The sequence below is a fragment of the Copadichromis virginalis genome, linkage group LG9 (genome assembly GCF_057382275.1).
Source record: "Copadichromis virginalis isolate Kocher_CV1m ecotype Utaka linkage group LG9, C_Virginalis_male_GT1.1, whole genome shotgun sequence".
Taxonomy (NCBI): Eukaryota; Metazoa; Chordata; class Actinopteri; order Cichliformes; family Cichlidae; genus Copadichromis; species Copadichromis virginalis.
In genome coordinates, this window is record NC_140626.1 from 11,001,149 (window position 1) to 11,026,425 (window position 25,277).

Consider the following 25,277-nt stretch of genomic DNA (forward strand, 5'->3'; position numbering starts at 1 on the left):
GCAGGTTCAGTGTCACACTTCCTTGGTTAACTTCTTAGACCTGGACCTACAATTTAGGCTTAGACAAGGCTTTAAAAAAAACTGGTGAGGGCTGCTTTAGGTTCTGCTGAGACTTCCGTATGAAACCAAGGAACCAGTGTCCTTGCTCTTGTTTCTTGTGCTCTGTCAATCCACCAGAGACGCTCCTGAGGTGGCAATTAACATCCTTTTGCATTTACTTTACTGTGCAGTGCTGCTTCTTCGAACACCACTCTTGAAATCATAGTGTCAGCCATTCAGGGCGCTGTGGGAGCTGAACAATAGGAAACATTTGTGATCCCCTGAGACAAAGAGAGTGCTTATGCTTGCTTACACTCGGACGGCACAATAACAGCTGTGTTTTCTAAAGAAAGGGTGGGGGAGTTAGAATTTTGTTCATCTCTGCTGGGTGCCCTCTTCACTGTAATAAAACAAGTGAGAGTTGTAATTGCTTTGTTTGACACCTTTCACTAGCTTGATGTTGATGTGTAGTTAGGAGTCACAGGGGATGCTGTGTTTTTGAAAACTTGGTCCTTTGGTGGCGTTTGGGATTTGTACAGTAAAAAAGAAGCACAAGAATGTGATAACGTGAGAGCTGGGAGGGATAAAGAACAAGGTACACTTACAAGTGGGCTGACTGCTGGTCACCCAGGCTTGTAGCTTACATCAGATGTCATGTATTGAGTGAACCACGGGCACTTAGTTAAGCAGTAAGCAGGCAGGAAGGGTTATGGGCCCCTGGAGGCTTTTGCTGACAACCTGAGCTATTACTGCAATTGAACAGTGGTGACCATAGTGTGTGTTCATCTCCAACCCTACGCAGTCTCTCTGCACTCCTCGCGGTAAGTTCAGGGAGAGCAGGTAGAGGTTTCTGCGTTTTAATCAAAGCCCCTGCTTACTGCACATCCTGTGGGCAAAGATTGTAAATCTCCACTTTCATTCCAATTTCAATTTTTTAAATTTCATTTTTCTTTTCTTTCTCCTCGACCCTCATTAGCAGCAACCTTGACCCTATCCTGAGCAGTGTGGGCAACACTGCAGCTGCCGCTTGATCGTTGCCCACTTAACAGGACAAAAAACCAAAAAACCTGCTGAATCATTTAACACAAGCAGATTTTTATTACTTAAAACTCATTCATGTGCTAAATAAATACTTGTCTTTTTTTGTGCTGAAATCTTGCTCAAATACGCAAACGGCACACATCATAACGATGACTCACCGCACAATGAAAATACAGGACTCAAATCCCCCCAATCCAAAAACTGTGACCCTCTGTGGATTATCGCACAAACCCTGCACAGATTTGTAATGCATTTCATCTCCTGGCATTGTTTTCTTCAACTGCATCCTCTATTTTCTGCGTTATTATTTTGTGTTTGGGGTTGCGATTGGGCCACTGACAGTAGAGCGATGTTATAAATGCCAAGGTCAGAGGTTGGAGTCGTGTAATTCATCATTTTCGTCTTCTGTGATTGAACGAATACTGGAGCACTCTTACACGATAGTACACTGTCCCGAACCTTATCGTTTTCCTCGCCTCAGGTTTTTTCTATTTCTTTTTATCATCCTTCTCCCCCCAGTTTCCCTCATGTAGCTATCACTCCAAACGCCCTTTCTCCTTGGTTTACTTCACCTTTTTTATCTCTCTATGTATCCACTATATCAAATCTTTGTCTCCCCCCCTCTGTTTCCCCATTCTATAACTTTTTCTCTCACCTTCATCTCGCTTGGTTTCCCTCCTTGTGCACTGCTCTTTGTTTCTTTCATCTGGCTCCATCCTCTTCATCTACCCACGTCTGTCTAGGCGTCACCATTTTCTCTCTGGGCTCTCTGTAACTTCCAGCTGATAATTAGCCAGGCGGTACAAACTGCCTTAGCTTTGTTTGTGGCCCCGGGGTCGACAGGACATCCCCATCTAACACAACGTGACTTACATAAGCAGCCGAGTCAAAGCGACGACACTGACCTCAGAGGGACCCGGGAGGCAGGAAGGCTGACTCAAGATTGAGCGATGGAACGAGATGGAGACGGAAAACGACAGAGACAGTTCTTCACTTAAGTCGTGCAACTGATGACCTGAGCATCTGTAGTGTCAGAACTCGTTGTGCAATAGCTCTCATATACTGTATTTCTCAATAAAACAGTCTATGATATATATATATATATATATATACTGGGACAACTTACTACAGTCAATATTTTTTACTTTGTGACTGCCTAGTCTGTGAAAAGTTCCACATAAATAAACCTTTACTTGTTTACTAATAACCTTCTGGGTACTAAGGATCAGGTATGATGAGGTGACAGAGATCTGGTGTAAATGTAGTCGCATTAATATTACATATACAGTCAATAATTCCACTTTACTCACATATGATGTCAAAACGTGCTACACACATTTTTTTAACACTCCTCTGAGCTTCAAGTCTTTTTTGGTAAGAAAAGAAAAAGAGGTCAGTGAGTCAGTGAGTGCTGATGCGGTCAGTGAGTTATTAATATGATTTATGAAGTCAGAAATGATGCCAGTTAGTGTGGGTAAATCAAGCAAGCACGTGTACAGCTACACTAAGATCAAAATCTCTTCACAGACCACCATCACATTTGTGTGCTGTAACTCTACCGGCTATTTTCATAGAATTAATTTGATTTTTTCTTTTTTTTTTAGACTTAATTGTTCACTCTTACCCTTCTGCTTCCGCTGCTATCCCAGGAAACAACTCGGGCGGGGGGTGGAAGATCTTCAGCTGCAGAGCTGGCTCGCCCGATTTCCTCCTCAAATAATTCCTGAATCACTTAGCTGTATCTCTCTCCTCTTTATCTCCTTTCTTTCTCTCTGCCTCTCTTTATTTGCTATAAACCACATCTTCAGACACTTGTTCAATATTACAAGCTTGCATAAATTTTGCCTCAATTTCTACACTTCTCTAACTTTTACAAGCCATCTATTTTCATTGGACGACTTGGACTGAAACCCGAAGCTGTTTCAGCGAAAACCTGGGTATTAACGCAAGAGCTTTCCATCACGCCTATAAAGACCTGCTGACATTTATACAGTCAAATATCATTCATGAGGTCCCAATTAACCCGTTTCTCTGTTGTAGCCTTGTCCGTAAATTCCTAAGTATCGCACTGTACCTGCGATGAAGAGATCTAAATCTCAGTCTCTGTATCTGCTGAAGCGTTATTCATGTGACAGATTTGCAGCAGATAAGTGCCTCACTTTCGTAGGAACACCAATGAATAAGTGATGCTTATCCCCACTGAGTCTTGTTGTGATAAGGGGGGAGAAGAAAAAAAAAGCAAAGGTAAAACTGAAGAGAGATGGCAGCTTGGAGAGTGCAAAAGAAACCCCCCTCAAAACACATTAAATCCTTTTTGTTTTTTTCTTCCAGCCATTTTCTTCCACTAATCCAGGTTAGCATCGCAGGACGAGAGGCAGGGCACACCCTGGCCAGTCTGTCGCAGGGTTAACACAGACAGACAAGCTCAATTTAGAGTCACGAGTTGGCCTAACCCCATCTTTGTCTTTGGACTGTGGGAAGAAGCCAGAGTATCCAGAGCATACCCTTTTTGCTGCGAGGTGATGGTGCTCACCCCATATTTTTTTGTTTTTGACCAGTTTGACTCTAAACTCCAGCCGACCTTTGTCTAACTGCTATTACATTTTCATGCATAACGGTAAACCATAACTTTTTGTGTCTGACAGCTAGGAAAAAAAGCTTTCCTTTGAAGTTCAGCAATAACATATTGCAGCGTAAGACATCTCATTGGAATCAGGTTAATAGTTTCCCACAGACAGCCCGTGTATAGCCACAAATAATAGAAGACGTAGCAGTCTAACCCTAATTGTATGATGATGAGCTTCTTTATGGGTCAGATTCAAAACGCTGGCAGAACATCAGAGAGGAGGATGAGGAGGACTGGTTTTTGTTGTTGTTTTGGTTGCCAGTGACGTAAGTTGAGGAATAGGAGGCTTTCAATCCCAAATATCTCAGCTTTAATACAGCTAGGGTTGGGCTGGGGTTTGGCTGTTAGCCACAGAGAGTTTCTGAGTCGAGAGGTCAAGAACCCAGTGTAGTCTTCAGCTTACCGCAGCTAGAGACTAATTACAGTTCGCAGGGTTGCCTGTGCTCTTTGAAGTGCACTTGTATTTATTACACGTGTATGTGTACGAGCCTGTGTTTCTGTCTGAAGATGGACTGATTAGGAGCGCAGATGGTGGATTATCTGTGCTCATGCATAGACCCTTATATATGTATGGATGCATATTGTAAGACACAGTCAGCTTTTCCCCTGTAGGGCTGCTGCTTATTTAAACACGACTGTACAAACTTTCAAAACTTGGCCTTATTTTGAGGGAACCTCTCTGGCACTAGAACAGGTGGACCATGACAAGCCACAATAACCCGGGGCTGACAAAGTTTTCTCTTTTCTTTTTCTTTTCGAATTCGCTTGTTTTCGTTTACGTCCAACAGCACTGACAGAGCTGCTCTCTCCTTCACTCTCTCTTCGTGTTTCTAGGTAACGATTTGTTCCTGGTAGCCGTCCATGAGCTTGGTCACGCACTGGGCCTCGAACACTCCAACGACCCCACAGCTATCATGGCTCCTTTCTATCAGTACATGGACACGGATGACTTCAAACTACCAATGGATGACCTGCTAGGCATCCAGAAAATTTATGGTAAGCCTTCTTTTTTTCTTTTTTTTATTTAAATTCAGCAATTTGTTAAGCAAACGCAGGACACAGCCAAGTATTAGAGTTTATCAGTGTGGTCTGAGGAGTTAGTCTTCAGGCTTTAGCTGTCATACAAGCAAGCCAATAACATACTAAGCATTCATAGTCATCTTCCTGTGACATATCAAGTCAGTAGACCATGTAAGAGCTCAACTATAAGTACACTGCCCAACACACCTAACCATATGAAGCTGGCATAGCTAAAGTAAGTCATCTTCCTTCACCTGGAGCTCTTGTTTTCTGCGTTATTGTAACAAACTTTCACAGTTACAGAAATAAGATTAAGACCAAGATTCAAATTAAGGCTCAAATACTTAAATTGAATTCAATTAAGACCTACATTTCCGATCATACTTCATCATCAGAGCGCCTACAGCACGCATCCCTCATCGACACACATTTGGAGTTGACAGACGCTGATTGCACAGTGCTTTGTCTTCTCATAAAGCTGATATAGCTCTGGGGCGGCAGTGTGAAATTCAATTTGACGGCAAAGGATTTATGGAAGCACCCACAGAGTTTGCTTCTTCGGTTTTTTCACTCGTAGTTGAATTAGTAGATTGCAGTGACAAAAATCAGTTATCAGTCTGGATACTTGTAATGATAATTCAGACGAGGCTGGCTTGTGGAGGCGGAAGCCTTAATGTTTAAATGTGTTATCGGGAGTGCCGATGCTGTCGTCTCAACCTCAGCTTGACATCTAAGTTCGGAAACGACTCGTTGGCGAATGACAGCATCGTTCCTTACTGCTGTCGACACTGTACACCAGTCACACTCTGCTGAATGGCTGCATGCGCGCACACACATAGAACCTGCCATCTGCTTACATGGTCAGGGCACGTCCCTCTGGGAGTGACAGACCTGGGCAAGCGATCAAATCTCTCTCTCGTGTTTTATTCCTCTGCATTGCCCCTCCCTCCCTCTCCTCTGTGTCGTACCAAGAGTTGAAGGGCAGGACGACTGATGACAGCTCTGCTCTCAGCTTCGTACCCCCCACCCCCCTCGCAGTAATTGGCCTCCATTTTTTTTCCACATGCCAGTGCCGGTGCTAGATGTGGTACTAAACAGGAGAAGAGGTGGGAGGTACACAGCTTACATCGAGTACAAGGTGATGCACTTAAGGTTGAGTAGGAAAAAAGTGCGACTTGGTTCTGTGTGAAGGTGAAGCGGTATAAGGAGATGTGAAGGAAATGCGAGTGAATTGGCGTTCATTTACAGCTGTTGGCTTGCAGTCTGGGAGAGTCGGGCACAATCATACGAGGAACTGTGGGAAGCTAAGAGCTGCTGAGGATCAGTTGACCTCTAGAGTTTTTGGACGTTTTGGCTTTGCTGCTTCTGTTTATTCCTTCAACTCTTTGAACCGTAGTCACAAAAAACACTGTAAAGTGCATTCGATATGTATTGACTTATGTGAATAAAAAGTTTGGCAGCTTGAAACTGTAAAGAATGAAGTACAGATCACATTCAAACCTATAGATGTGGCATTTCTGTCATGTAATCTTTTTTTCTTCCTGGACAAATCCAAATGTTCCCACTGGGCTTTGAACTTAATGACTTCCTGCGTTCTCAGAGCCCACTTCCTTTTTACAGAAGCAGCAGAGCTCAGGCACCATGATGTCGATGACTGGGATGACAGAAACAAAAATCATTAATGTTATTCAGGCCATAATTGTATTGAAATTCAGCTGAAGCCCTCAAACAGTAAACATGATTTAAAAGTTGGGCTGGAGTTTATATTTTTAGGACCTTTTAAAGAAAACAAAATGAGCTAAATCTAATTTTACATAAATAACTAAAGGGTAAATCTGCCTTAAACTTCTAAATGGCCGGATGCCCAACAAGAGCTGCATTAAATTTTAAAAGTCTCACATGTCTTATCTTTTAGGCCTCGTTAAATCTTTGTTTGATATTTTTCCTTTAAACCATGACCATTAGCCTGTGTCATAATTCCATTATGAACAATAAAACACTCCAATATTGATATTCTCATTTTCTGTATATGTTCACTCTTTGCACATTTATATCTTTAACCACACTAGCATGCTAAAAACAGGCGTCAGCATATCCACATTGCTAGTTGGTATGTCCACATAGATTGGCTAACATATCAGTAGTGACCCTGGAGTCAGCTACAGCAATAACACTATCCTTTACTACTCCACCATGACTGTCACGTAATACTTCTGAAGTTTCTCTGTCACACAGGCCTCCTGTTTCTGCACTTACATCTCTTCACATCCTGCTAATGGCTTTAGTAGTAGGGATGAGAGGTCAGCAGCAGCTGAGGTAGTGGTCAGGGAATTGCAACATGAGAAGGTGAAACCATGATGCAAATCGAGCCAAATATCAATAGTATCGATACTCATGCTGGTATCAGTATCGGATCGATACTAGTGTGATAGGATTGATTTTTTTTTTCTTTCTGTGCTCTAAATTCAGTATGTAGCCCACTAAAAATAAAATAAGTACCTCAAACATGCACTATGAAAAATGTCTGAACTTTTTGTGTTGAGTGTTTTACATAATACACAGTATTTATTTAAATCCAAACAGATCAGCAATATGAACGTGAACTACGAGTGGTTCATGAATGAATTCTGTGGTTATAAAGGCTCTCCAGCTCCTTTGTTCTTAGGCTGCATTGCTGGTTTTCATCTGTGTTCCACTAATATCTGTAAGTGTGGGAAGTTTGTCTCCCACTCCCACCCACAGAGTTCGCTGATTAGATTCCTGTTTCAAGTGCACAGATCGGTGGAATTAGCTGATTGGTCCAGCCAGTCACCACAGTACTGGTGTAACACGTGGGCCACCTGGACATCTCCAGTAAATTAACAACAGCCAGATGCTGAAATTACAGGGTGACCAAAAGAGCCAAAATCTGCCCCCAAAAAAAGCTGTGTTAATCTTTTCTTGTCATCGGTTTACCACAATGTAGCTGCAAGTACACATTTGCCTGTTTGTTTACACGTCCATCTGACTGTGAATCTCCCCCATGCTTACATAACTTCAGAGTACTTTGGCTCCACTAATCTGGGATGTATTTCAGGGGATTAACTTCAGTCAGTGAATGGAATCACTCTCGTGTAGACCCGCTGATCAGTTTTGTGGACTGGGTGATGGCTTAATCCTGCGATTGTCTGGTTTGTCAACTACAGATGGATGACACATTAAAGGAAGAGCCAACGTAAAATGTCTAAGTAGCCACTATATGTTGCCAGGACAGCTTCAGTGGGCCTTGGCATTGATTCTGCAAGTCTGTGAACGTCTGCTGAAAGAATGGAAGGCCATTAAAATCATACATTTTATCTGATTAAGGTGAGGTCTTTCTGTCACGTTATGGGCTGAATATTGGTCTCTGTTGGCAGACTGTAGGGATGTACGGATCGAAACGTCTACCTGCAGAAAGCGTCTGCTGCCAGATAGAGGCTAGCGTGCCAAGTATGTGGTGTTATTGTTGGTCCAATCAGTCAGCAAAATTATAAGCACAAAGAGCTGACGTGAAATGAGCGTCTGTACTTTTAAGACTGCAATTTTCTATCTTTGGAAGTCTGCACGGGATCTCGTTAGCACAGGTTGAAAACAACTCTAGAAAGCTCTGCGCAGGCAAATACCTGCGCAAACGTGACACAGGCGCAGTACCATGGAACAAGCGTTAGTCTTGTCACAGTCTTGTCTTCCTCAGTCTGTCTGCACCTCATCCCCTTACAGTCACAGAGTGCGTTAATCATGCAGCGTCATGCGTTATTCATAGGCAACGCCCATTTGTTATTAGCCACTGCCTCAGTGTGCATAACTCCTTTCCCTTTATCACGTACAGTAATTCATGAATTTGGCATGAAATCACATGATCTACATTTATTAAACCTAATTCTGCTCTGATGTTTTTTTGTGTCTTTATAGCGTATGATATTATGCTTTGCTAAGCTGAATCTCTAAACTTTGCAGCGTTAACATCTACCCACTGATTTCTACCCACTGACCTCATCTTGTTTATCCGTGGACTCCTTTCTCTCTCATATCTTTGTTGAGTCCTCGTTGGCAGCCTTCATCACTTCTTACCTTTGTTTGTTTGTTGTTGTTTTTCCAAGTGGCACCACCAAACTTGGCTTGAACATTCGTTTCTCCTGCAAGATCAGAGTGCTGGTTAGCTTCAACTGGTGAAGTAATGAAAAAGCAAAACAACATGTTGCGGAGACGTATAAGATGTATTTCTCTGACTCCCCGCAGGGCCGCCCGATAAACTCCCCCAGCCCACCAAGCCTTTGCCAACGGCGCCCTCTCCTCGCTCCCATCCTCCTTCGGACCCTCGTAAACAAGACAGGCAGACGCAACTCCCAATGCTGCCTACGCGACCGTCGCAGCCCAATGCTAAACCCAACATCTGCGATGGAGGCTTCAACACCCTGGCCATACTGAGAAGGGAGATGTTCGTCTTCAAGGTAAAACAACAGCATGTGATATCACAACAAAGCTAGGGGCTCTTCACGTTTGGTTTGTTTCCAGCAATCTCAAGTTTTTAACCCAAGAGCTGTTTTTTTCTTTTACCAATAGCCTGGATCTCTTAGCTGTGTGGGAGCACAGAAATCATTGTTCCCAGTCCAAATCACCACTGAGCTAGAAGAGACTTCATCCCTGCACCATACGTCTGGGTGTAATACATAACTTGACTAGCTGATAACACCAACACAAGAACAACCTGGCCCTACAGTCCATCTCTGTTAGTCTTAATTAAGACCAACAGAGAAAAATTGTGATAAATATTTTATTAAATATATGAAAACACAATTAATAATAAATACATGAAAATACACTGGGAATCCTACTAACAAGAGGGCTCAATTTCAGACTGATAGCAGCCCGGCTCGGTCTTATGGTAGGATTCATGACAGGTCATAAGGTCAGTGTTAGCATGCTCAACAATCTCATTTTGCAGCACGAAATAACTGAAGTAGAAAACTTTATCTAATCGGATTAAACAGATATTGACAAAGTTTAGCTTTGAGGATATAATCTCCATTTGAAACAACAATATTGTAAATATGTATTATAAATCTGTGTAATATAAAATGTGTAATCGTTTAATACACAATAGTTCATATAATAGGATCTAATATATACATGATTTTAAATTGATTGCATCCTGCTTGTTATCATCAGCTACTTTTTTGGTTTTGTTTTTTAAAGTTGGGTTGTAGTTACATGCAGAATAAATTGCTGTAAGTTTGGAGGATTATCTAAATATTATTACCTAAATAAGAGCTTTTTCTGTTATTCTGCTTCATGTTTGGCATGTGCATAGTGTGGAAAAACTTCACTTGATGGTAATATAAGTTATTTCACAGTTTCACAGTGCGGTTCTAGCTTGTGGAAATACTGTGGAACCTGTTCTGTTCTCTTGAAGCTGTTGCCTCTGTATTTTATCCCATTATTAAAGAGGCTATTATGTCTGAAGGAAGACTTCCTAGTTAACTTGGGGTCTATTGAACTAGAATTTACAAAGAAGGAAAGGCATGCAGTGCACAGTAGAATACAGTTTCTCCTTCTCTAGAGAAGCTCAGCTTGGTTTTCATTCCAGTACAAGAGAAAAAACACACATCTTTATCCTTGGTCTTAGCTTGTGAGAGCGAGACCTTGGCAACATGTAGTAAGGAACAGAGAAAAACCCTGGGGCTGCACAAAGCTGTCCTGTGTTCTCCACAGAAAGGAGAAAGAGTGCCTCTAATGCTTTATGTGAGTGTGACTGTATTTTCTGTGGATATAAGTAGACAGTATTCATTGGTTAAATAAGAGACTTGTGGAGCCAGAGTAAAACCAGTTTTCGTCCTCTCTGCACCCCTCGCTGCAACTTTCTTCTTGTTGACTCAAAAAATAAATTAAAAAAAAAAGGACTCGTGGAGCTGAAGCTGCTGCCTGTAAGGATATTTACCCAAAATTAGACTGGAAGCCCACACTGAGCCTGGTTTGGCTGTGGAAACAATACCTGCTTGTCACAGTAGTCTAGTCCAGCCTCTCTCTTTCACATGGTGCCTGCAGCAGCAGCTACTGTCAGCCTTCATTACTCCCAGGGCAACAGCCTGTCCTGATGGAGTGATGAGGATCATGGGATGTCTACAGAGCTCAGAGGTAGTGCTGAGATAAAAAAGATGTTCAGCAATCAGCCAAATGTTTTATGACTTTAGGAAGTGAAGGAGAAAGGCTCTAAATATCTGTCCCAGTGATCCCAGCGTCTGAAATTAAAATGTGGTTCACTGCTGCAGAAGTTTCCTGGTCTTAATTTATCACATTGGTCTTCTCAAGCATGACTTTGATATTGTTTATATCTAATCTGTTTAAATATCCAAGCATTGTTTTTTCTCAGTTGTTAAGGTTCAAAATTGGGGATGGAAACAAGAGAAAAAACCACAATAACAACACTGGTCCGGTCGGGTTGAGTCAAACGATGATTTTAATGAACACACGCGTGGGAGATGGACACTGATGCAGACAGCCTCAAAATCTCAAAATGGTGGAGCATTGCTCAAACTTTTATAGCCTCTGGTGCCTCCACCTTATCATAAAAAGCCTAAACATTTACATGCTTTCTCTCACACAGCGCCTAAGCTACGACCTTGGCTCCCTGTTTCTCTGGGGCAGAAAACTCCAGCATATTCTGTTCTCTTCTAATCAGACAAATAAGACAATAACTCTCTGTGAACAGTATTTCTTATAACTCAGCAGTATAATGCATCATAAAGCAATGTCATTCATTCACACCAAGTCAGCAGTTTAATGTAATGCAAATCAGTTTAGCTAATGCAATAGTTATCACCTTCTTCTAATTCAGGAGAATAATGCAAACTAATCTACATAATAATTCACAATCTTTAATTCGGGGTATAACATGGCATAAAATAACACTACAATCCAACACAGTCTACATGAATATTTCGTTATTTTTTTTTAAATTTATGGCTACCTATATATTTACCTTTGCCAAAGAGGTTATGTGATTGGTTTAGTTTGTTTGCAGGATTCAGGATTATTGAAAAATTATTATTCAGAAACAACAGTTTTGCAGAGGTGGGGCTTGACCCACAGACTATATTTATTTATTACAATTAAATATCAATTAAAATGGGAAAAAAACAGTGAGGTGAGAAATCATCCTTATATTCACAAGAAGGTTTCAGACACAAACCTGGATTCTTCTGGATCAAGAGACTCTATTGATGCTCGGTGTTGAGTGAATTTTCAGCCTTGGTGGAAGGATGCTGTGTATGTGCTCCGCTGCTTTACTGTGAGGACCTAAAACAAGGGATGTCATGATTTTATTGTTATGAGCCAACCATTTCATATAACTCACACCTTACAATTGTAGGATATTGTTGATCTCAGCACTGTGCTGAAGATGTGTAAAGCACAAAAGAATCTGCTTCTAGAGGCTCTTTAAAATTAGACACTAGTATGTTTAAAAGGCAGGGGTCAGTGTAAATATTGGAAAGATGTATTTCTGTAAAAGGGGTAAACGTCCTTGGCAGTTGTGATGAGGACACACGATAGCTCCGAACATTGTGAATGAATTCTGCTAGAACTTTGTAGGGGTGTAGAGGGGGTCATGCTAAAATTTGGCTTCCATCCACCGACATCTTCAAGCTCATCCTCACGATTTATTGGTGGAAAACTGACAAAAAGGCTCGTAACTTAGAAAGTACGATTCTTAGTGTGGTGTATATTGTCAGCATATAGTAAGTACTGTTGACAGATTTAAAATAGCATGTCACATTTGACCTCTGACATCTCCTTTAAAGCCAATAGATTAATCTGAAGGTCAAAGTGATAATAATGCTATTTGGAACTATTGAAACCTGCCATTGTTTGCATTGACAACATACAGGTGATGATCTATGCTGATTCTAAATGCCATGTCACCTTGGACCTCTGACCTCTTCTTCAAGGTCAAATAAGGTCAAACTTTTGTAAAAATGGCTTTTATCTTTAAATGAGGCTAAAATTTTACTGCCTTTGTTTATGCTGGCAACATTTAGGAAATGATATTGTCGATGCCTTCTGCTAAGGTGATCCCAAAATGTGTTATATCTTTAAAGTATCGTCAGGAGAAGGAGAATGAGCTTCCTAGTTATATAGATAATAATAACAATAAGCTGAAGTTAATAATGTCCAGTTATTTATAAATGAATACCTGTTATAAAAGGCTGTAAGTGTAATAAGCTAAAGTTTTAGCCTAAACCCTTTGCTCAGTAATTTTTTGTATTGATTTCATTTTTGTGTATTGCTAGGATTTATTTACTTATATTTACACTTTCAAAATAAAAGAATCATTTTTATTATTGTATGTTCCAATAGTTCTCCAGGATGCAATGGACCTGCAGAGATGTGATGGTTTGTGGGGAGAGAGCCCATTTTAGCAAACAGATATTAAAACGATAAGGAGCATTTTGATGAAGTCATATTTCAGCTGTTTCTTTTGTGTCGCACTTGCTGCTCATCTGTACACTGCAGCCTTGTTTTGTTACGCATCATTTGGCTTAGTCCTGTCACTTTTCTATTAAGCACTGTATTATCAATTGTTTCATAATTCACAAACTCTGTAACGTAAAGCTGTGATGTATGATAGCTTATGTGCACAGTGCTTGAAAAACAACCCGTATGCAAAAGACATCATGTTTGCAATTTGTCTTAGTTAATGATAGTGTGATAAATAAGCAGGGGAACCTGTAATTGCTCGGCTTAAGTGGGCATCCACTTATGTTAAATTGGCATGGTGCTTCCATTATTTTGTTGGCTTTCAGCGTTTCGCTGGCACCGCCTCACATTTTCCTAAACATCCCGGGGAGCGAAGGGGAAAGATTTGCAGAACACATGTAAGCGTAGCTGTAAATCCACTGTGTTCACATCGTTAAGACCACCAGCAATATCAGAGTCATGATGATTTGTTCTCCCCTTAGAGTAATCTGCGTCTCAGCCCGTGAATCAAGTGTGTTTAGTGAAGTGAAATGAATAAGGGAGCACGGGTTTGACTTGGATTCCATCTCCAAGTGTGCTTTTCTGGAGGAGCAGGTGGTCCTAATATTTCTTGATTCTCAGTGAGTATTTTGCCAACTTTCTGCGAGCAGACTGACGTATCGTGTTAACGCCTCTTTCCTCCTGGTAGATGAAGCTGCCCAACTGTAAAACAGTTTATCTGGAATCATAATTAGAGATGTTTGGATTACTCCGGACTCTGATAAATTCCCTTCAGAACCAGCCAATGTACACGCACGAGTTTACAGACTGGCTGCAGCGATGGCTCGCTGAGTTTTCAGGGGGGTTTTAACTTCACAAGGCTGATTTGTTCTTTACTTGATTGTTCGATTGATTCCTTGCTTGGTTACTTTGCTCTGTGGGTCCATTTGGCCCCGCATAACTGGGTTGTATTCACCATCCCAGCTTGATTGTTTTGGAAAACCAAAGGCCAGTCGATGCCAAGTCATTATAGCAGAGATCTCAGTCCCTGACAGGTGGTCCAGCAATGTAAAGTAGGGAGCTTTAAAGTGAAGGTGATCTGGTGAAATTCACTGGGAGCAGTGGGGTTTTCAGTGCAATTTCATTGTTGATATGCATCATAGTAGGCTTTTGCAGCTCATTGTTAGAGCAATTCAGAGCTTGGATTTCTTTTCACATGGACCCGCTGCTCTGCAAAAGGAAAAATAGGCTGCAGGAAAAAGTATTGTTGTATTTAAAATGATCATTCAGGGCAGAACTTTGATGAGGATGTATGTCGAAACTTTGGATATCGCAAGTATTCTGTTTTAAAACATATAGGAGGCTACAGGTTTGTATACGGAACATCTCTTATCAAACCAGGATATTTGGATGATTGCTGTCGGATACTCATCAAATATTTTTGCTGTTCTAGACCTTCAGATGCTCACAGAACAGGTATTCTTAACGAGTGGCACTAAAACAGCAGCAGAAAACAGTGAATCAAGAGCGACAACGTTGCCGTGCAGAGACAGAGGTTTCTGTTTTTAGAAAATATTCACATGTTCCACCTGTGAATTTAAAACGGAGAGCAGATTATCAAAGACTCGCTGGGAAAAATGTTCCACTTTCACGTAACGTTACAGATTCAGGATCGATGAGTAACATTCAGGGCTGAGACGCCCTGATTGTGGCTCTTTATGACGCAGAAGTCCTTGTTATAAAGAATGCTGGGATAGACTAGTCTTTCAAGCAGTGCTGAAAGATGTCTGATTTATACGGGTTAACATTAATCTACACAGCCAGGCCGGGAGTCATGCTTGTTAAAGGTGGTTTTTTTACGGTGGCTCATTTTTCTTTCCTAGTGAGGTGACACGGGGTCACCCGGGGTTCACCGATGACTTCACAGATCCAGTGTCAACGGTAAATGCCCCGTAAAGCTACAAAGTTACTGTTGTTTTATGGTCGCAGCCACTTCAGGTTCAACTTTCTGTGAACCCGCAGGCCATATGCTCTCCCACCGGAGCTGGAAGCAGCACACACATTCATGTATATGCATGCGTACACTGGTGAAGAGTGCTTTCTCGGGCTTTAATTGCAACCAGTTTTTTCCCGCTGTACCGCAAACGTGCCCGCGTGTGACGCTTATGCTGTCTGACAACAAGCAGACCAAAAAAAAGTTTCCAGGAGTTCATTCAATTCCCATCAGGCTTGGATTGTAGTAAAATATGGATGGAGTCTCAGACATCATAATTAAAGTTTGGATTTGGGTTTATGGCTCACTGCTGTCTTGTCAGTTTTTAGAGGCAGAAAATCCAAACAGGGATTTGAGGATTTTAACTAAACATTCCCTACAACATGCTTTTCTTATAGCTGCAGTATTGCCTTTATGGAGCAAGAATTCAAAACAAGGATGCAAGGATTACAAAAAGGGAAATTACTGTGCTCATGCTTTTCTTTGTGCTATAAGGTTTCTTTTTTTCCCAAAGTAGTTTTTATCCCTAAAGCTAATTTTTTTTATTAAAGCTCACTGTTCAGTAAAACCTCTCTGTGAAAGCGGTGCTATAGAAATTGTTGTAGCTCTTGTTAGGTGATAGTTTAAATCTCCAAATTCATTTCACCCACTATGTCTCTGCTGTCGTTTAACAGTGACTCATTATGTTCGGACACTTGTAGCTGCATTACACGGACAGGATTAGAGCCTTTTGTTGTGCCCACATGCAGGTATACGTTTTTTCCCCTACAGGTCTATATATAAGCTTCCACCCAACACTCGACACACTAATGCTTTCATCTACTCTAGCTTCCATTATTGGTGCGTTGCCCGTTATATAGACATATAATAAATGGAAACTACCACCCCTCTCGCCCACTCACTGAGGGACACTTCCTTCCTTCGTGTGGACAGATATAGAGCAGGGGATTCTGCCGCGGGGCGCCTCGCTGTTCAGGATTGCCGATGCCGGAGCCACGCTCCTTGACTATGACATCCATTAATGAGAAAGCAGTTGCCAAATGGGCAGTAAGCTGTCGTGTCTTCTTAATATCTTTTTGAGCAGTGGAATGAAAAGCAAGAGAGAGAGAGAGTCCGTCTGGAGTGGATTTTTAATGCCACCAATTCAGTTTTTGGACAATTGTAAGACTTCTTTTTCAGGTGTCCTGAGAATTCAAAGAGAAAGAGAGATGAAAAGCTGAACACCACTCTCGTGTCTAATTTTAATCTAAAGCCTCTGGGTGATTAGCTTAGCTTAGTTTAACTGAGCAGAAAGATGAGAAGCAGGGGGGAAGCAGCCAGCTTGGGCATGCTCAAAGGTAACAAACCCCCTACCAGCACCTCTGAATTTCACTTAATAATGTGTTATCATTTGTTTTAATCTGTACCCACATTCCAGTTTGAAATGTGCCGGCCGCTTGCCCATTTTCTAATCTTTATGTTAAGCTAAGCTAACTCTCTGATCCTTTTCTCTTACCATATGTTTAATGTCCTCCTGTGAGATTGGTACCTAAGTGCTTCAGAGCAGGAATGTCAAACTTATTTTATATCAAGGGGCCACGTACAGCCCACTTTGATCTCAGGTTGGACAAGAGGAGTGAAACTTGACTTTCTGTCAACCTACAGACATTTAACTACTAATTTAATCCCTGTGATATCTTAATATAAGATGAAGAAGTGTAATTTTAACAGCACATCTCAGCTTTTTTTGCATAAAATTATAGAAAAAGTTCTGCTCACTAAGCAGAAAGTCATTCTGTGGTTTATCTATTCTATCTTTGGTGTAGCAAATACAGGTACAAATTTATGCCATCCATCGTATTTTCCATTATAGCCATTGCTCGGCCAATTCTAGTCCCTGGGCCTTATGTTTGACACCCCTGCTTTTTAGCCTTTTTAGCAGCGGCAAATTTCCCCATGATGACATAGTTTTTCCCGAAACATAAACACACCTAGTTAAAATAAACAGTTGCAATTGTTGTTTCCCATGAAATCACTTTTTGTTCTCTAAAAAATACGACTGAAGTTTATTTCAGAGTATAAAATTGCAGAAACTGATAACACAGCCAGTCATTTTGGCAGTTTGATGCCGGAGCTGCTAAACACCGTTCTGCACTCTTGACTTTGGGGATGGAGGCTTACATCGTGCACAGAGCGCCACGCTGACATTTATTGGATTGGAAAATGTCCCCACAAAGATGAACTGTAAAGCTGGCGTATTAGAATTAAAATCTAACGGAAAGAAAGAGCTGCAGGTTGAGAAGTGAAAGCTGCCGTGTTTTGTTGCGCTGATGAAGGTCGCGCTTCATTATTTACAGCAGTTACAGTTACGTCCCTGCAGTCTTGCTTCTTGGCCTTGAGCACATGTATGAAATGAATGAATGAAACAGCTTTTATTTGTCACTAGCAGGTTGCCCTGCAGCGAGATGGAAACCTCCCCATTTCCATTTCCATGTAGAAGGCGTACAAAATGCATCAGCGCACATGTATTTAAGAAAAATCTTCTAGAGTTCAGTTCCTCAGCGAACAGAGTAGACTTCAGCAGATAGATAACTGTGACCTTAATCCTCATCCGTCTGAAATATTTGCACCCGTGCTCTGCTGACGACTCAAGCCGAGTGCGTGCGTCATGTTAGACGAGTGAGAGGTCAACGCGGCTGTCATCCAGATATCACTGCCTGTCATATTCTCACCTCTTCTCTCAGCACATAAACACAAAAGGCGGCAGCAGATGCTTACCCGGGGCTGACGTGGGTGTCGAGGTTTTTAGGTTTAACCTCATTTTTACACAACAAATTCAAAAAAGCGTTGATCTCTCGGAATAGCTTCATTGTCTCCACTTGTTGTTCTTTGCTAATAACAGGGCGGTCTACTTGCTCTTTTGTCCTTTGCAGAAAGATTTCACGCCGGTTCTTTTCATTTTCATTGATTGATAAGTATTTATGCAGTGTTCAACGATTTGAGTCACTTCTTAAATGTGCCGTGTTCTTGTTTTTCATTCCTGTGTTGGCGCTTTACGTCGGGGCAAAGTCTGTAAGTCATCAGCCTCGAACTTTCTAAGAGTCTGATTGAGTCATGTACCCAGCATGCCGCTGTGAAGGGTCGGCATGTGAACGCGTAGTGTAATTCACACCAGTGTGTTTCAGCTCGGCTCACAAAGATTAGTGATGCTGAGTTGTTTTGAATCTCTGTAATCGTTTTTTTGCCCCTCGCTTTCTAATCGTCTCGTGTCACTTGGTTACCATTTTATGTTGTGATTTTATGGTCGTTTGCATCGCTGGTCTTTTTATGATTTTCTGGATCTCTGTACACGTCTGACGCCACTTTGCTGTTGTTGTTGTTGTTGTTGTGTTCTCTTTGTGGTCATTTTGTGTCACTTGGTTGTCATTTTATGGCTGTTTTGCATCTTTTTGTGTAACTTTGTTCACTTGCACGCTTTACTAATCATTTTGCCTACATATGCAATTGTCTTGGATTTCTGTACATGTTATTGCATTTTTTTGTTCTTTTGCATTTCTTTCTCATTTTTTGGTGTCACTTTTATGATTTTTTTGCATCTCTTTGTAGTCATTTCGAGTTTTTTTGGCTGTCTGGGCACATTTGGCTTCACTCTGTTGTTGTTTCGCCTCTTTGTAGTCATTCAGTGTAATGTTATGGCTGATTTGCGCCTCATTTTAGTATTTTGCACCACTTTAAATCTCAAGTGATACTTGAGGCTGTTTTGTTTGTTGAATCTATCAGTCATCAATAATCTTCCCCACCCCTACTAGTAGCAGACACCAAAAGATATTCCCACAGGTCAGGTGTCAATGCTGCGGTGGTTCAGAGCTGTTAAGGTGGAACGAGGAGGATCCGAGCATTAATTAGGCACACGGTTTTAGTCGGGATTGCTGATTGGTGTCTCTGTGTAATGATTATTTGCCAGTCATCTTGCGGCAGAATCCTCATGAATTAATGCGCTAAACAGATACCTGTTCATTTCAGAATTAATGAAGTGCAAAGTGCTCTCCATCGTGTGTGTGTGTGTGTTTTGTTGATTTGTCAGCTCAGCAGGTCAGGTACTTCATGCAGTACACCAGTGTGTTGTGCAGTATTGATTTTGCCAACAAAACACTCGGTTCAGCTGTCGGCGAGGCAGTTTGGGATCCGCTTCGCAAACTTTCCTCAGCACAAAAACTCATCGGTAGAACCAGATTTTTTTTATTTATCCAGGAGGGCAGAATTTATATTCCTGTAGAAACCAGATTTGAATTCAGCCTCATCGCTCTGAATGCATCGTCATGTGCCACGAGACTGTATACTTGATAAACTCGGTACCGCCCTTTTCCTCAAAGCGGAGAGCGGTGTGATATTTCCATCTTTCGCTAAGACTGAACTCGCTCTGATTATTCTGAACGTTCCTGTAATTGAGAAGCGCCTGCTGAAATTTTCTACAAGTCGCCCGAGCTTTGTTTTCAGAGTGGGAGTGGGAAGTTGGGGCAGGCGGGAGAAAGAACATTTTCCCTTTTTATAAAGTCAAAAGGACTCAAATGGCTCAGATTTCACAGTTTTGATCTGTTTTCAATTACTCGGCCGGGCCGCGTACAGAAGAAAATGCTGAACAACTGAAATCTATGGAGGCAGTAGGTGTGGAGCGAGAGTGGGAGAGGAGAGGAAAAAGCAGAGGAACTGGAATGAGAGACAAGGGGGAAATGAAAAGAAAGAGGAGGACGAGTCCAGGGAGAGTGCAGAGTCCCAGAGAAACAATTGGATTAGACAAAGAGAGAGAAAGAGAGCTGTGCAGAGAGTCTTTGATAAATTGGCTGTTTATTTAGCTTTCGCTGTGAATGAGGCAGGGTGCGATGATGTGCTGTCTCCCCTGCATCCCTCGCTACGAGGTCGGGCTTTTTTGGCCCGAGCGCCCAGCGTGTTAAGGAGGTGCAATTGGCCATTCATTGCCAAAGGGTGGGACATCTTTCTGAGTCCTAATGGCTTTTGCAGCTGTGTCTCTCCCCGGCTCCCTCTGTTATCAAGTTTCATCCAACATCAAAAAGACACACCTTCCACTTGTCCCCCCCGCCCCCAAAAAAAAGAAGTCAGCCCCTTGGGTCCTCATAAAGCTCCTGACTATCACTTTTGCCCCTGTTACTTGATGGTTTTCCCAGCATGTTCTTCAGGCTCTGCATGTGTAGCGACAGTCGCCGAGGCTTTCCAGACAACCTGAGAAAGCACATGTGTGTCTTAAAAGCATCACGGCTGTCACCAGCAGGCTTTGTTGCATGAGCAGCAAAGCAAGGCGCTGGCCTGAATTCAGCGTATCAGATAGATTCACTGCCAGCTGTGTCACTATATGCAGAAATTCCTTATAGCTGTAGTTTGTTTCTGTTCTTAGATCAGGGCAGCGTGTTGTTTGGGATCTTAGAAACATTCATGTGCATTTTTTCCTACTTGATCTTCTGATGATGTTTTTCACACATGCGTGCGTCTTATTCTCTAGAACACACTGGATTCTTCCTGTGATTGCTGCTGCACTGAAAGAGGAAAGCTAAATCTTCGCTAAGCGGGCTTTTTGTTGGGTTTTTTGTTGGGGTTTTTTGCCAAAAAGGCCTTTATAGGATGACGGCAGACATCATGCTTTCAACTTCTAAGGGTATATTCTACCTCTGACAATCTGTGTGTCAGACCTTTAAAGGTTCTCATTTATTCCTAACATAGTCCTCTGTTCCCTTTCAGGACCACTGGTTTTGGCGGGTGAAAGATAACTCTGTAATGCAGGGATACCCCATGCCCATCCGAATGTTCTGGAGAGGCCTGCCGCCCAAGATAGATGCAGTCTATGAGAACAGCGAGGGCAAGTTTGTCTTCTTCAAAGGTGAGTCCTTTACACTCCACCACCATCACTGTTTAGTAAAGCTGTTTTTCATTACAGGCAAAGCATCATAAAGCTTTTTATCTGATCCTGCAGTGCTGTAGCCCAGTTGCCTCCGTGCAGTCCCGGCTTACAGTAGCTCCATGTCTGCTCTGTTATCCCTACAAGTCATCGTCTTGTATAAGCTGGACGCTCATTCCTCCTATATTCAATTTCCATGTGTGTATGTTGAAAATAGAGGGATTTTTTTATGTTATCATGCTCCCTCTGAGCACTGCAGAGTTTAGTGCAAGTCTGGGGAGGATTAAAGCAGTTGTTTTGCTTTGGTAGGAAAGTTTACCACAAACAGTTTTGCCTTTTAATAATGCATGTGTTGCATTTTTCTGCTCCAGTGATATATTTTCATATAAAATCGTCCACTGCAGTTAAACACAATCTGTATGCACAGGTCTAGGAAATCACTGGAACAGCATGTGCAAGGAGAGCCTCGCCGCTTGATGAGACGTGATTTTAATTGTTCTTCTTTCTTTTTTTTTTTGCTTTGCTGAAAGATTTGTCTTCACATTCAAATCTAGACTGAGCCCCCAAAACACAGCTTTACGACTAATTATGTCTGAAGCTGCAAAGCCACTTAAAAGAAGCAGCAAACAAACACGGCCCTCGTATTTGCATACACACAGAGAGGACGGGAGGCAGGGAAAGGCGGGGAAGGAAGGGTGTTGATGAAAGGAGACGTAGGTAACAACGAAACTCTGCTGGGATGATAAAAAAAAAACTACAAATCTTCTCTCAAACTCGTTTCTATTTCCAACACCAAACAATTCCTGGAAATGCAGACTGCTGGTCCCGGGTGTGCCACGAGCTCTGCAAGTTTGATTTCGCTGCCTTCTCCTCCACCCTGCTCTTTACTGGGCAGCGGTGGAGTTAGAAAATTCATACTAACAGAATGCCTTTTTTCATTTGAACACATGCAGCTGATTTCCCAGAAGGCCTTGTTCTGACTGTCACCATTTGGAAGAAAAATTAGGAAGAAACTCGGTCAGAAAGCAGAAGGCGGCACGTTAACTCCTCGTCTAACCAGGCGTTTTGAATATACTCTGAACAGCTCTCGTCTGATGAATTCTCTTAAAATACATCCACAGATGGGGACGTTGGAGTCTGCTTTGGCTGTCATGGCTGAGACACTGATTAGCTTAGTGCTTTTTGGGCAGGTCTGGAAACAGACACAGTATACATTAAGAGTGTGCTCTTCGTTCCTACGCCAATGTCAGTGTATTAGTTGTTTCCCTCGCTGAATTCTTCAGAGACGCAAGAAGTTCATGAATTTTAAACGCATCAGTCGAACCGGGCCTGCTGTGTGGATTGCTAATCAGGCTATATGCCCTTACAGAATTACCATTCACAGTTTGGCAACACCATGCAGGCAGATTTAGAAGAAGAGTGTTTTACATGGAGAAATGTTGATTAATAAGAAGCTGTGTTGTGAATTGAAATTAAATTAATCAGATTAGCATGGGCTTTTGCAGCTTTACTCGGAGGCGCCCTGCATATGCACAGCACACATATAGGGGTATGTATCTTCCTCCTGGGAGGCAGGATCCAATCAGAGCTTGATTGAGGCTTTTGTGTCAGAGGACAGACAAAGCTACTCCCTACATCTAAATTATGCAGACATGGCTTATATTGTTTTATTTCAGATTAAGAGCAGAACAATACGCAGGCTCGGCTAATGTGGTAGGTTAAACTTGCATTTTTGCATTTTGACTTTGATTGATAGTTTCAAGTAGAGATGGACCGATCCGATATTACGTATCGGTATCGGTCCGATACTGACCTAAATTACTGGATCGGATATCGGAGAAAAACAAAAAATGTAATCCGATCCATTAAATATCACGAAAGCACCTCACAAAACTTGCAACACGCCATAACTCGCCTCAGAACGTCGGAGCAGTATGCATCACGTGATAGAGCAGCTGTGGCATGCGGGACCTGTCGGTGGTCTGGATAGCATTTGGAGCTTCGCTAGCAACCTGGCATTTCATCTCCGACAAAGTTATCCCCGAGAGAAGTAAAGCAAGTGTGTAAGTCCATCTCTGAATGTTTGTAAAGCATTCCCACGTTAAGCTTAACGAGCAACTGCCTCTCGCTCTCCGGCTGCTACTTCAATCGTGAAACTGCTAATGATCAGCTGATCGGCTTTTCTGTCGTGAGTCTCTCTTGTTTGTTTTTGGTCCACTTTGCGCCAGAAAGAGGAAACCAGCGGCTGAACAACAGCAGCACGTTTAAGCTTGATCAGCTGTTGTTACAATTTATTTATTATTACTTTCTACTCGAGGATCTTTTTCTACGTAGCTGACGGCTGGTAACTGTGCAGGGGCGGATCTAGCAAAGTTTAGCCAGGGGGGCCGATAGGGCATTAACTGGGAAAAGGGGGCACAAAGACATACTTTTCTTTCTTATTCTCATTTAAAATGTCTAGCTTTTAATAAATAATTATCTGACACCCAAAGTTTTAATTTGATGTAAAATGAATAGAAGTCCATTACTGTATATAGTGACTATTAAGTCTAATATATATACCCTAGTAAGCTATAGTACATTTTCCTTTGGGAAGGTACCATCTGTGCAGTCTGCAATTTTGTTGAAGAAAGATGTTGAATCTATTTAATATTTCTTGAAAAATAATTGATTTCTGTGCATTTTTTTTCACACTGCATCAAATTAAGGTTGATTACGTTGATTAAGCATCATAAGGTGGAGCGTGAGGGGTGGTTCCCTATTTTTTATTTATTTATTTTTGTTGTTGCTGGGAGTTGGAACCCTATTAGTTAGGTTGCTTAATATTTACGCTAAGTACTCTTTAAAATACCAGAATAGGGAGGATGGTGTAGGTCTAAGTTTATTAGATTGATCAGTATTGCTGAACTATGAAATATTTTTTTTGTATACAGGTATAACAGAATAGCTTTAGTGTAGTTGTTGTTTTAAACTTGAGTATGAACTTGCAGACTTGCAAAATGCAGCAAGATATTTTAAAAAACAGTTTTGTTGATTAAAAAACACTATATCGGATTCATATCGGTATCGGCAGATATCCAAATTTATGATATCGGTATCGGTATCGGACATAAAAAAGTGGTATCGTGCCATCTCTAGTTTCAAGTCTTTCTAAATATAACCTGATTTTCATTTGGCAACCCTATGGTCCCCTCCAGAGTCATAAAAGATCAGTGACACTCACCACTCGCTCATCACGTCCAATTTTAATCACTTAGAGATGATCAAAACTCTCACATTGAACTCGAGCTGTAGGCTGGACCAGTATTGGCGTGTACATTGAATTTTAAATTAAAAATGTCATTGAATTCACTCCCAACCAGTTTTGCCTGGTTCTGCTTTGTTCTTGTTTCTTCCTGTTAAAAGGGAGTTTTTTCCTCCCACTGTTTCCAAATGCTTGCTCAGAGGTTTTCTCCGTATTCTTGTAGGGTCTTATTTCAAGTTTGAGGTCATGGTGCTGGTTACAGTTATACACAGCCACAGGTATTTGGTATCCTGCTTATGTCTGGCTCTCTTCCTGTGTGGTATATTGTGTCAGTGCAGATATTCACGGTGGCCATGAGAGGTCAAATGCTCTGCAATTTAAGAAAACACCGGCAAATATAAACATGCTGCAAAAACACTCAAAACTTAACAGAAGTTTAATAAAGCAAAACAAAAGTAGAAAAAGTGTTTTTTTTATATAATACTCTACAGTAACGTATGTTTTCTATTAGCCACTTACTGTTAGCCACTTACTGTTAGCCACTTACTGTTAGCTTGTCACTTCTGCATCAGAGCTAGCTACCAAGTGTTGCAGCTAATGTTAACTCCATGAATTATATAAAGTTTTTATTAACATTTTTACTGTTTTTGGCTGTTCTTTGTAAAACTGTTGCCCCATGAAGAGGTTTTTGTATGTACTCGATAGCTAAATGCAGGATAAAATGTCTCAAACAAAGATATTTTCAGCAGCAGATTCTAATCTGAAACATTAAGTAGAGAAGAGGGGGCGGTATAATGAATTTAGGTATGAATGCTCATTGCCCCAGACGAAATAAAACATTTAGGACAGAGCATCTAATTTTAGCCAAAACATTAATACCCTGGCATTTTGGCTCTGAAAGGGTGAATGCTCGGGTCCTGAGCAGGAACTCTTCTAACACAGTGTAACCTTTTAG

The 25,277-nt window shown here is 41.5% G+C and overlaps 1 protein-coding gene across 2 annotated transcripts in view; it reads left to right on the forward strand.

Annotated features, from left to right (window-relative positions):
- The window catches only part of mmp16a (matrix metallopeptidase 16a (membrane-inserted)), a 77,692-nt gene that overhangs the window by 44,615 nt on the left and 7,800 nt on the right, over positions 1-25,277 (forward strand). For both annotated transcript variants that reach the window (XM_085467726.1, XM_085467728.1), the window contains 3 exons: positions 4,541-4,702; positions 8,984-9,195; positions 20,922-21,060. In XM_085467726.1, the coding sequence (XP_085323852.1) occupies positions 4,541-4,702; positions 8,984-9,195; positions 20,922-21,060 (513 nt within the window). The remainder of the gene's footprint in view (positions 1-4,540; positions 4,703-8,983; positions 9,196-20,921; positions 21,061-25,277) is intronic.